Source organism: Penaeus monodon, chromosome 40 (assembly GCF_015228065.2).
Source record: "Penaeus monodon isolate SGIC_2016 chromosome 40, NSTDA_Pmon_1, whole genome shotgun sequence".
In the NCBI taxonomy this organism is placed as follows: domain Eukaryota; kingdom Metazoa; phylum Arthropoda; class Malacostraca; order Decapoda; family Penaeidae; genus Penaeus; species Penaeus monodon.
In genome coordinates this window covers 26,571,385-26,583,884 of record NC_051425.1, presented here as the reverse complement: position 1 = coordinate 26,583,884, position 12,500 = coordinate 26,571,385, and the positions used below count along the sequence as shown (strand labels likewise).

Sequence of the window (12,500 nt, the reverse complement as noted above, 5' to 3'; positions counted from 1 at the left end):
AAAAGGAAAACAATAAAATTTCTAAGAAACACGTGGCATGGAAAGAGAAACTTGCAGAGAAAACATTCCAGGCGAGAGAGCTCTTGGCCCCAAAGGAATAAATCAAACTCGGCGATGAGCAAACTCTGGCCAGCAAAGGGATCAGTGAAAATAAAGAGAGAATCGGTGCTCACTTTATCCGTAATGGTGGCACTTGCACCCACTTACATACGCTCAGGAATGTGAAAGAGAAGAGGGCATGTATGACAGAAGAGACAGACAGACAGACAAAAAAGAAAGAAAGGCAGACAGACAGACAAACATATATACAAACACAAAGACGTAGACAAAGGCAGAGAGAGAGAGAGAGAGAGAGCCCGACCGACAGAAACAAAAAGACAGAATAAGCGAAAGAAAAAAATTATAAGATATCTGCATGCAAGCACGTGCAGGCAAAACCACGTGAAGGTATAAAAGCGTGAGCTTATGTGCGCGTCTCTCCTTCAGCGCCAGGATCACGCCTCCCAGAAGTACGCGTGTCCCGGCCCGTGTTGATATGTTGCACTCGCTAATGCAAAGGAGAGTCAACACAACATGCCATTGCATTTTTTTTTCTTTTTTTTTTTTAGAGTGATACTCTGACCTACTGACCTAAGAGAGAGTACATTAGGGATCAATTATTGTGAAGATCGAGGCCATTTGTTGTTGTTTATTACGGTCTTTTCTCGATGGTTACGAGACTAAATATGTAATAGATTTGCTGGTGATTATTTATTTTATAGCTATAAATGTAAAATGAATCAGAACAGAAATTCGTGTAAAAGGGTTATCTATTTCGTCTTCATTTTATTTCTCCCGCGATTGTTTTTTTTTTTTTTTCAAATAATAGGACTAGCGGAAACATCGCGCGAAATACCAATTTAATCGATATTGTCTTAAGTGGCGTAGATTTTGCCGCACACACTCAAACAGACACATACGAATGATACGTGTGTGTGTGTGTGTGTGTGTGGTGTGTGTGTGTGTGTGTGTGTGTTGTGTGTGTGTGGTGTGTGTGTGTGTGTGTGTGTGTGTGTGTGTGTGTGGTGTGTGTGTGCGCGGCGCGTGTGCGTGTGCGTGTGTCTACTCACTGGCTCGAATTCCACCTACTTTATTCTTCGGTTCGTTTCTCTCCTTTCATTTCACTTACTTTTTTTACAAACATATGCACCAGAAAAGGAGTTTCTTCGGGGAGTGGCGCAGCAAGGAGACGGAGAACTCTCTCTAGACACACAAAAATTCCCTGCATAAAACGTACTGTAAACACACCTATTGCTCTGTCAGTCGACAGTTTTAGCATAACCGTGGCACCGTTATCATGTCGGCGGTTGGGTCTCCGTTTGTTCGACGGACATTGAGAACTAGGTTGAAAATTAATAAAAAGCAAAGAAGAGTAGAGAGGAAGAAGAGAGAAGAGAAGAGAAGAGAGAGAGAGAGAGGAGAGAGAAGAGAGGAGAAGAGAAGGAGAGGAGAGAGAGAGAGAGAGGAGAGAAGAGAGAGAGAGAGAGAGAGAGAGAGGAGAGAGGGGAGAGAGAGAGGGGAAGGAGAGAGGAGAGAGAGAGGAGATGTGACGGGAGAGAGAGAAAGAGAAGAGAGACGCACACAACACACACTCACACTTAAACACAAACAAGGCACACACACACACAACACACACACCCACACACACATACACACACATACACACACATACACACACACGCACACATTTTATTCTAAAACACACACACAATGTATTTCACACACACACACACACACACACACACACACACACACACACACACACACACACACACAACACACAACACACACGCACGCACACACACACACACACATATTTATTTTACACACCACCACGCAGAGAGAGAGAGAGAAGAGAGAGAAGAGAGAGAGAGAGAGGGGGAGGAGAGAAGAGAGAGAGAGGAGAGAGAGAGAGAGAGAGAGAGGAGCGAGAGCGAGAGAGAGAGGAGAGAGAAAAGGGAGGGGAAGAGAGGAGAGAGAGACGAGGAGAGAGAGAGAGAGGAGGAGAGAGATAGAGAGATGAGAAAAGGGAAAGAGAGAGGGGGAGAGAGCGAGAGAGACGAGAGAGAGAGAGAGAGAGAGAGAGAGAGAAAAAGACAGACAGACAGACAGACAAAAGAGGATTGACTCACACACACACACACACACTTACACACAAACACATGCACCACACACACACACACACACACACACACACACACCATACACACACATACAGAGAAGGAGAAGAAGAGAAGAGAGAGAGAGAGAGAGAGAGAGAGAGGAGAGAGAGAAGATGGAGAGAGAGAGAGGATGAGAGAGGAGAGAGAGAGCAGAGAAGAGAGACGGAAGAGAGAGAGAGAGGAAAGAGCGAGAGAGAAAGCAAGAGGGGAAAGCAAGAGGGGGGACAGACAGACAAATAGATAAAAAGGTAGTCAGACATAACATAGACAGACAGACAGACAGATATATAAACAATTACTTATATAGAAACACACACACAGTTAACACAAACATACACGTCAAACTGCCTCCCAATCCCTACCCCATCCCCACCCCATCCCCACCCCTCCTACCTCACCCCCAGTACTCACACACGATCACGGCCGCGATCAACCTGACGGGGATGTCGGGGATTCCATCGCACAGGAGGAAGGCCGGTTTGATGATGTACTTGGCGAAGGTGAGGGCCATGACGGTGTTGCTCGTCGGTAGGATGATCAGCAGCGCCATCCACATGAACAGGAAGGCGGGGAGGGAACCGAAGGCCTCGTGGATATAGGCGTAGTCACCGCCGCTCTTGGGGATCATTGTGCCTGCAGGAGGAGGAGGAGGAGGTGGGTGAGGGGGAGGGGAAAGAAAGAGGTGGGGGGGGGTTGTGGTGGTGGAGGAAGTGGAGGTGGTGGTGGTTGTGAAAGAGGTATCAGAAGTGGTGGTGGTGGATAAGGAGGTGGGTGGGGGTTGTGGTGGTTTAGGTGGATGAGAAGGAGGAGGTGTTTACAGGGAAAGAGGTGGTGTTTGTGGTGGACGAGGAGGGGGTAGAAGTATAGAAGAAGGAAGAGGTGTAGAAGGAAAAGGAGAGGAGGAGGTGGTGGAGGAGGAAGAGAATCAGGGTTCTGAGAAGGTGTGGGTTTCGTTTTCTTAAAAGGTTAGGAGTGTGTTTTCGAGGTTTGGGAATATAGTTTAGAGATCGAGGTTATTGATTACTTCTTATGAGGTTTTGGCAGCATATGAAGTGTGTCATAGCTTGGTAATTTTTATGAGGTGTAAAGTGCATGTTGTGGGCTTATTGATTGAATATTACTGATTATTTCTCGTGAGATGTGTATTGTTGTGGGTTGTAGATAGATTACTGTTTATGAAGGATATGTTCCAAGACGTAAACAAGGATTTTCGAAGCATATAGCCATGTGGGGGATATATACCTTTTGTGGTCTTATGAACATGAAAATAAATATATTGTACCTTCTTATAATTAACAGAAATTAACTGCCACAATTATAGATAAAAGAGAAATAATCCGCTCGTTCTTCCCCTCGTCCGGACTCACCTAACTCGGCGTAGCACAGGGCGCCCACCATGGACAGCACCCCCGAGACGCCCCACACCACCAGGGACATGCCCACACTCCCGCTGAACCTTATCACGCCCTGCGGAGACACGAAGATCCCGGAGCCGATGATGATGCCCACGATGATGCCCACGCCGTCGATTAGTCCTAGCTCCTTCCTCAGCTTGAGACTCTCGTTGGACACCTCCACGCTGCGGGTCTCGATCTCGTCCTCGCAGGTGTCCAGCAGGGGCCCCGTGGTCCGCTGGCGCCGTCGGGTGCACGCGGTTCCGGGTGGGCGTCATGGCGAAGGGCTTTTGGGTGGTCGCCGAATGAGGATTCTCGCGCCGGAAGAGATGGGAAGCGGAGGGAAGGGAAGGAAAGGGTCGGGGAGAAGGGAAGGGGTCGGGGAAAAGGGAAGGGAAGGGATCGGAGAGAGGAAAGCGAAGGAGGGAAAGGTTCGTACGACTGACTTCCTTGTCTCGACGCAGAAGAGAACGGAAGGGCTGCTGAAGAAGGGAAGGGAAAGGCTCGAGGTGTCCGTCCGCTTTCCTTGTTCCGACGTCAATGCAATTATCTGACTGTTGCGTTTTTATTATACGTCCTTGGCTATCACCATTTTTTATATCTGTAAATCAACCGTTGCTCTTAAAAAAAAGGGACAAGTTGGGTGTTTTACATAAGATGAAGTTGCTTATACTCACAGGTTGTAAATAAACTTACGCAGCGCTAGCTAGACATTAAAAAAGAGAAAGAAGAAGAAGAAAAAGAAGAAGAAGAAGAAGAAAAACTCTCAAAGACAAGTTTTGCAGTAGTCGTACTTGAGGAATGTCAATGCACTCCTAATATAATCAATTCCATATTTGTCAGTCCTTCTTGAATCTGACTTCCACTTCCCTAAGTCCTTTTTGCAACAGTCTCTGTGACGCATTGCCCAAATATGCATGTAGATATCTCTTATACCACTGGCATTCTTTACTAAAGAAGCTATTTAAAGTAACCCAAGCGTGATTCTCTAAAACTACTATGCCGAGACGCCACACTACATTAAGCTGAAGGTCATACGTGCCATGTGCAGGGGTCCAGCACGTGATTCCAAGGCCATTGTCCATGTGGGTTTTAGTTAAAATGGCTTTAGTTAAAACAACAGATTCGTAATTATCGTGGCAGTCTTTATGGAACAGCAACAACAAAATCACGGTTTTTATTAAAGTTGAGGAAGGTCTGAGTCCCTGATGGATTTGTTTCATCGCCGTATTTAATTTTTTTTCTTATGATTCGTATATATATTACGACTAAATCGGCATGACGAATTAATATGTCGTAGAGGTACCCGGAACTCCATCACTTCTGGATCGACACCGACCACGCGCCCAGACTCACCACCGACTCCACCAGAGAACAACCAGACACTACTACCTCAGCGTCGTCTGGCCTCTGCTTCAACCCTCTCCTTCCCCCTCTCATCCCCCCCCACCCCCACCCACCCACTTCCTCCCCAACACCCCCCATCCCAGCCGACCTTGCTCCTCGCATCCCTCTCCGCCCACTTCTGCCCCTGACCCCCACCTCCCCCACCACCCAGCTAAACCGTACCCGCCCCTATCTCCAGCCCCTACCCTGTCTCCTGTCTGTATCCATGCCCTTACTCCCCCGCCCCCCTACCCTAGCTCCTGCCCCTACTCTGCCCCTTAATCCTTGCTTCTAGCCCCTAACTATACACTTTACACCTTCACCTGCTCTCTACCACGTGCCCCTACCCATTACCCATACCCCATTTTCCCCCACACCCCCACCCCTTGCCCTACTTCCTACCCATATTCTACACCTCCCCCAGTCCCTACTCCTTACCCTACCCCAACCATAACCACCTCTCCCCATACCCCTACGCCTTGCCCTCATCCCCTAGCCCTACCCCAACCCCTCTCCATGTCCCTTGCCCCTACCAAGACAGCCTCAGTAGACGTAGCATAAAAACAGAACAGATACAGAAGAGAATACAAAAAAACAACAACAACAATAGTAAATAGCAAAAAATGATCTAAATGAGGAGAGAAATCACTGAAAATACGAACGAAGGAAAGAGAACAAGAGAATTCTTAAAAAAAAAAGTCCGTAATTAAAACTCTCATTTAAATCTAATATACAACTGGACAAAGAGGTAAAATGTACCTTAAATAAAATAAAGTACCTTAAATAAATCATGCAAACATATAAAAACAGATAGATAGTGGTAAATGGTTACATACATACGTACATACATAGATGCACAAATAAGTATATACATATATGTAGGTAGAGACAGCGAGGTACAAAGATGCAGGTAATATTCAAATGCATCCACAGATGCGCACATAAATCACAGATAGATACATCTTATAGATACAGATATACAGACATGTATCACATGTAGATAAAGGTGCATCTGTATAGTTGTATATAAACATAAATGGATAAATATGTATATATATAATATATATATATTTTATAATATATATAATAATATATATATATATATATATTATATGTATGTATAGGTAAAATATATATATATATATATATATATATATATATATAATATAAAATTTATATATATATAAAATATATGTGTGTGTGTGTGTGGTGTGTGTGTGTGTGTGTGTGTGTGGTGGTGTGTGTGTGTGTGTGTATGTGTGTTTTGTGGTGTGCGTGTGTGGTGAGTGAGGGGGGGGGCATACTTTATACATATACAAAACACATATATATGTATGTATGTAAGTATTGTATTTATATATGTAAATTTGGCCTGGTGCAAACATGGTAGAGTCCAGCAAGATACAGAATCTTAAGTGAAGGAATAGCAAAAACGTCCTGGTAATTTGGAGAAATTTTCTTGATGAGGGAAAGACACAGCTGACGACAGAGATGCAGCGAGAATGCTATAGGCTGGTGTCTGCGCTCGCAGGTGACCCTATTTTATACAAGACTATACAGGAAACAGGCAAAGAGAATGCGCCCGTACGGGTGAAAGAAGAAAGAGGATGATCACGAAATATAGGCTGCCATGTAAGGCTCTCGTGACGCACTATATGTAAACCCATCACACACACTACTACTATTTCGACTTATTACTCAAACATATAACACCACAAACATATCAAAAAGCTTTTGCAATGATAAATATAATATACATACATTTGGTAATCCGCTATTTCTAAACACAAATATATAGGTAAGTTAGTAATATATAAAAAATATATATATAAAATTTTAGAATATAAATATATAAATATATTAATAAAATATATATATATAAGATTTTATATATACATATATATGGGAATATATAATATATATATATATATAATATAATATAGATATATATTATATTAACACACAATATATATATATTAAAATATATATATATATATATATATTATATGTAAATATACATAAAACCATAGTTGCGTGTGTGTGTATGTACATAGTAATGTATAAAAATAAATAAATATATATATATATATATATATATATATATATATTTATGTATATAAATTTATATATATTAATATAATAAAAATATATATAATATATAAAATATATGTATGTAGAAGTATAGCATATCTATATCCATAATCGTCCCGCCCAAATGTTTCTTGTTGATATGAGAAAAGGTATCATGTCAAGGGGTCACATGTACTTCTAAAAATGAGACGATGGTTCACCCATGATGGAAGAGTAGGTAGAGTCAATGACGCTCGCACACACACACACAAACACGCACACACGCGCGCACACACACACACGCACACAACAAACACGCACACACGCGCGCACACACGCACACACACACACACACACACACACACACACACACACACACACACACACACACACACACACACACACACACACACGCACGCACGCACGCACGCACACGCACACACGTAATTGGGAGCAAGGGCATATGAAGAACCCCTGGTGCGTGTTAGTTTGTTTTTATCTCTATACATTTCTGTTTTGAATAATGAGACATGCAAGGATATTAGGATTTACTTTGCTGTTCCCTTATTTATGATCGAGACGCAATCGTAAACAATATGAATAAAATAATCTTTAAAATTCAAAACACGCGTTCTTATATTATCTTACAATGCATTCGTGAATTGGAAATAGAACGAAATAAAAGCGAAAATTATAATAAGTAACTACTGCAGCGTCATTCCTAGATTTCTTTCAAATTTATCTATCACTTACTCAACAGCCAACTGTCTTTCATGAGGGACTGAAGTTAATCTAGACTATTTTCGTTCACTGAAAAATATTCATGGGACTCGCATATCTGAACCGGGTGAAACGATCGTTACTTCGCTGTACTGCTTATTCGCAGGTTGGCCAGGTTACGAAAAATGGAGCACGTGTTAATGGCGTACGTGATAGTCTTTATGCTTAATTTCTGATCATTGATCAATTTCTGTACTCTTGAATTTGTTCCTAGTGTTAGTTATCTCCTTATGCGCATGTTCGTTTGATTAGAAAAAAAAAAAAAAAAAAAAAAAAAAAGGGATTTGACTGATGTCGATTTGCGTTGTCAAGTGCTTAGGATAGTGCAAACCACACAAATGTTTTCACAACCCATCTCATTGATTACTGAAATGGTTGGATTTCTTGAGAGAATTTTTTTGAAAAAAAAAAAAATCCTTGTTTCTATATCCGATTGCATCCTCACAATTGTTAATACCTAAGTACAAGAAGTTTTGTATTTGATTGTCAAATTATGGTGGTCTTTTATGCCCTTACTACAGCTGTTTTTATATTTTTATAAATTTTTAGTCTTTGATCCTAGTTTATTTCCTTATTGCATTTTAAAGATTTCGTGTCATGTCTTGAGTTTCAGCGCCTTGTAATACTTTTTTATGTAAATGTACTGGTATCCGTCGCTATTATGAATCATGTCTTCAATCTCTCACGTTCATCTGTCTGTATAGGGAGAGGTCTGCATAACCATACCTTTTGCTGCTGTCACATATACCTCAGTCTCCTGAGCTGTCGGCATCTAGGAAAATGTGCAGTCGAATCTACAGCGATTGAAAACCAGTCTGAGAGAAAATTTGCAATCATGAATCGATCGGAACTGCTGGTGGGAACCCCCTTTTTTTTTTCTTCTTTCAAACCGCTCAGCAACCACTTCCGTCACTTGCTGCGCACCTTGTTACTAGGAGAAACAGGATGCAAGGGCGGTATTCACGAAAGTCATAGACTGAGATTTATTTATAAATAGAATTAAAGTCGTTTTGATTCCACAGTTTGACTGACTTTTCACAAAATGCTTTAACACACGATTTTTTGTCACATCGTTAGGGCTACCTGAGATGCGGATAACAATACTACAGTTTTACTTTTATGAAAAATAACTCGCATTAGCAATGATATGGAATACTTGTATACCATTTTTAATATATTGTCAAACGGCAACTGAGCCGTTTCCTCAATGGTACTATAGTTTTCTCTTCGATAAATACAAATGGCCCGCGCGCTTTCACAGTTGACGCGATGACAACAAACATAGAGGGGATATCACTTGAATATGTAAAAGCTATTAAAATGTGTAATATTGACCGCTATATGGTCGACTCATTGCCATAGTTACGTTATTTCATTATCGCAGTGGATTATCATCACAGGGTCTATTAAGATGTAAATATTAGTTCTCGTCAAGAATTAATTTTGAAATGTGACACAATGCGAATCAGACGAAATCGCTAAGGACAGTATTTAGATAGAGACCAATTCTGTAAGAGTGTTGGAGTCAAAGAGTGCTTTACGGGCAGTCCTTAAAATTGTCAATTTGCTATAATTGTTATATTTATATTTTCTTATCCCCATCATAAACCGGTTTTTCCTAGTAATAGCGTTACCTACATTATTTTCATCATTAGCATGTTCCTTTTTTCTTATCTTTCTCTCTCTTTTTCACCTATTATCTCTGTTTCCGTCCGTTTCTCACCTTATACCTGTCTTTTCTGAAAGTTAACTAGCTACAAACGCAGCATACAATTGTGCTCTCTCTCTCTCTTCTCTCTCTCTCTCTTCTCTCTCTCTCTCCTCCTCTCTCTCAAAAACGGGAGGAAAGATTTATGCCTGGGCAGAATCAATTGACTCCAATGACACCCATGAGTGAGGTATGGAAGGAAATAGGCAAGATTAAAGGCAATACATGCAGTATACCACCCCACCCACATCCAGATAGGGTAGCCTCATCTCTCCTCAATAAATGGTGTGAGGACTCTTCTACTGATAGTCTCCCATTATCCATACGCAAATGCTCCCTTAAATCAAGCCATAAAAACGAAATTGATTATCAGTGCCACCTCTTAGATGAGGCTGATGCACCATTTACAAGGGAAAAACTTGCAGCCATTAAGACTAGCAAATCCACTGCACCTGGGGATGATGGAATCACCTATAACATCATCCGACTTCTTGCAAAGGTACAGGTAGAGGGGAAAAATCCTCTTCTTGATCTCTTCAACTTAACCTAGACAGCAGGCATTTTGCCTACCACTTGGAAACAAGCAACCATCATTCCCATCCCAAAACCAGGACGGCCTGATGAATATAGACCCATTTCTCTGACGTCCTGCCTGTCTAAAACCTGTGAAAGAATCCTCCTTACTTGTTTACTCCACCAGATCAAAGACCTGATTCATCCATCTGTCTTTGGCTTTCAAAAAAGGGAGAGGGAAAACAAATGTACTCTAGCCAGTACTAAGTGGAAAGTAATACAGAGCATCTCTACTTCATAGATTAAGGGGTCATTCGAACGAGCCTCTACCTTACAACAATACTTCATGAACTAACACTCTTATAGGAGTTAAGGGAAAGCTTCTGCTATGTGATAAAAGGGAAAAAATATACAGCATCACATCATATGCTGATGACATTCTTATTCATGTATTTGATAGGGGGATTATATTCTACAGAGGTTCAGCGAAAAGTGTGTTTGTCTTAGTCTCATAATCAACCAATCAAAACTAAGTTATTTCGAGATCTCGTAAAACTACCTTACATTCCAAGGTTAGGTGGACAAAAATATTGCAAGAATGACACTATAAATATGGTGACTGCTCCCCACCTCATGTCCCGCAGCTCTCGCTTTACCAAGGATATTTTTCAAAACATCAAGGAACGTTTGCTTGAGCGTTTTAAAACCTTGCAATACATAAGTAACAGATATGTAGGTGCCTCCCTGAGAGTCCAAAGGTTGATGTATATCTCCCTTGTTAGGTCCATGATAGTCTATGCAAGCCCAGTTTTAGTATGTTTCCACCAAGGCCCTAAAAACCCCTTGTAGTTTTACAGAACAAGGCCATGAAAATTATACTTGGATGTCCACTGGCTGCTGAAGTTCTCGTCATGAGGAAAGAGATAGACCTCCCCTCTATTCACAGTGGGGTGTCATCCAAGTTAACACCATACTTGGCATCAGACTCCTGCAGATTCTACCCAGCCCAAACAAATCACCAAATATTCTCTCAAACGAGATAAATTATAGAATTTAGGCATACCGACCTCGATACTCCAATCTCATACATTCCAACTTAGAAGGGAAAAAAACTAAAACTGCTCTTACTATTATGTTCATCAATGTTTGGAACAACATTCCAGAAACAGTACTTACTGGCTCCTTGGCACAGAACTCATGTGCATGTTTATATTGATAAACTTCTTCTTCTTTTAACGGTAGGTTCATGTCTGAGCCGCCGTGGTCACAGCATGATACTTAATTGTAGTTTCATGTTGTGATGCTCTTGGAGTGAGTACGTGGTAGGGTCCCCAGTTCCTTTCCACGGAGAGTGCCGGTGGTACCTTTTAGGTAATCATCTCTCTATTTATCCGGGCTTGGGACCAGCACTGACTTGGCTGGCTTGGCCACCCAGGGCTAGGTAGGCAATCGAGGTGAAGTCCCTTGCCAAAGGGAACAACGCGCCGGCCGGTGACTCGAACCCTCGAACTCAGATTCCCGTCGTGACAGTCTTGAGTCCGATGCTCTAACCCTTCGGCCACCGCGGCCCCAATGATAAACTAACAGGGCCCAAAAACTAATGCTTCAAAAACGGAACTACCACTTGCAATCTACTGTGATGCCTCCATTGGTCCTCATGGAGCAGCAGGGATGGTGTACTAATTCCTGATATAGATTTTGAAAAAAAGGGGTGTATTCCAACTGGACAAGCCCTCTACACAATAGAAGCACAGCCAGTTGGATAGATACTTTGGGATCTTACCCTGGCTTTTTGCAGGGCATGTACATTGTTCTGTAAAAAAAATGGGTTATCAAATCAAATCTCTCTCTCCTCTCTCTTCTCTCTCTCCCTCCTCTCTCTTCACCTCTCTCTTCTCTCTCTCTACTCTCTCTCTCTCTCTCTCTTCTTTTTCCCTCTCTCTCTCTCTCCTCTCTCCCTCTCTTTGCTCTCTCTCTCTCTCTTTTCTCTCTCTCACACGCACACGCACATGCAACACGCACACGCACCACGCACCCGCAACACGCACACGCACACACACACATACACACACACACAACACACACACACGCACGCACGCACGCACGCACGCACGCACGCACGCACGCACGCACGAGCGCGCGCACAAAATAAGAAATACAAACTAACTTATTAATATGGATAATTACATCGCCAAAACAAAAACTGACGGGAAAAACTGTAGCTAATAATCTCTTTAAATTCAAGATGGTCTAATGAGTTCAAACCTGCCATCGAGGCGGGGCCATAACATACTAATTTTATTAACAGTTTGGAAAAAAATGATGAAGATGAAAGTCATAAGTAGGAATTTTCAAACAGAATTTTAATTTATGATGTGTAGACAGGAAATGAGAAACCCCTGGCAAAAAGCGCTCAAGAGCGAGCTGAATTAAGATAAATGCGTCTGG

General features: G+C 42.0%; 1 protein-coding gene and 1 pseudogene across 1 annotated transcript in view; both read right to left on the bottom strand.

Annotated features, from left to right (window-relative positions):
- LOC119598067 (Y+L amino acid transporter 2-like) overlaps positions 1-4,187 on the bottom strand; it is an 11,801-nt gene extending 7,614 nt beyond the window's left edge. Inside the window, exons 1-3 of the mRNA XM_037947700.1 lie at positions 4,170-4,187; positions 3,569-3,833; positions 2,613-2,834 (exon numbers count right to left, since the gene is read on the bottom strand). Coding sequence (XP_037803628.1) covers positions 2,613-2,834; positions 3,569-3,833; positions 4,170-4,187 — 505 coding nt within the window. The remainder of the gene's footprint in view (positions 1-2,612; positions 2,835-3,568; positions 3,834-4,169) is intronic.
- A 6,209-nt stretch (positions 4,188-10,396) lies between these two features.
- The window catches only part of LOC119598066, a 14,709-nt pseudogene continuing 12,605 nt past the window's right edge, over positions 10,397-12,500 (bottom strand).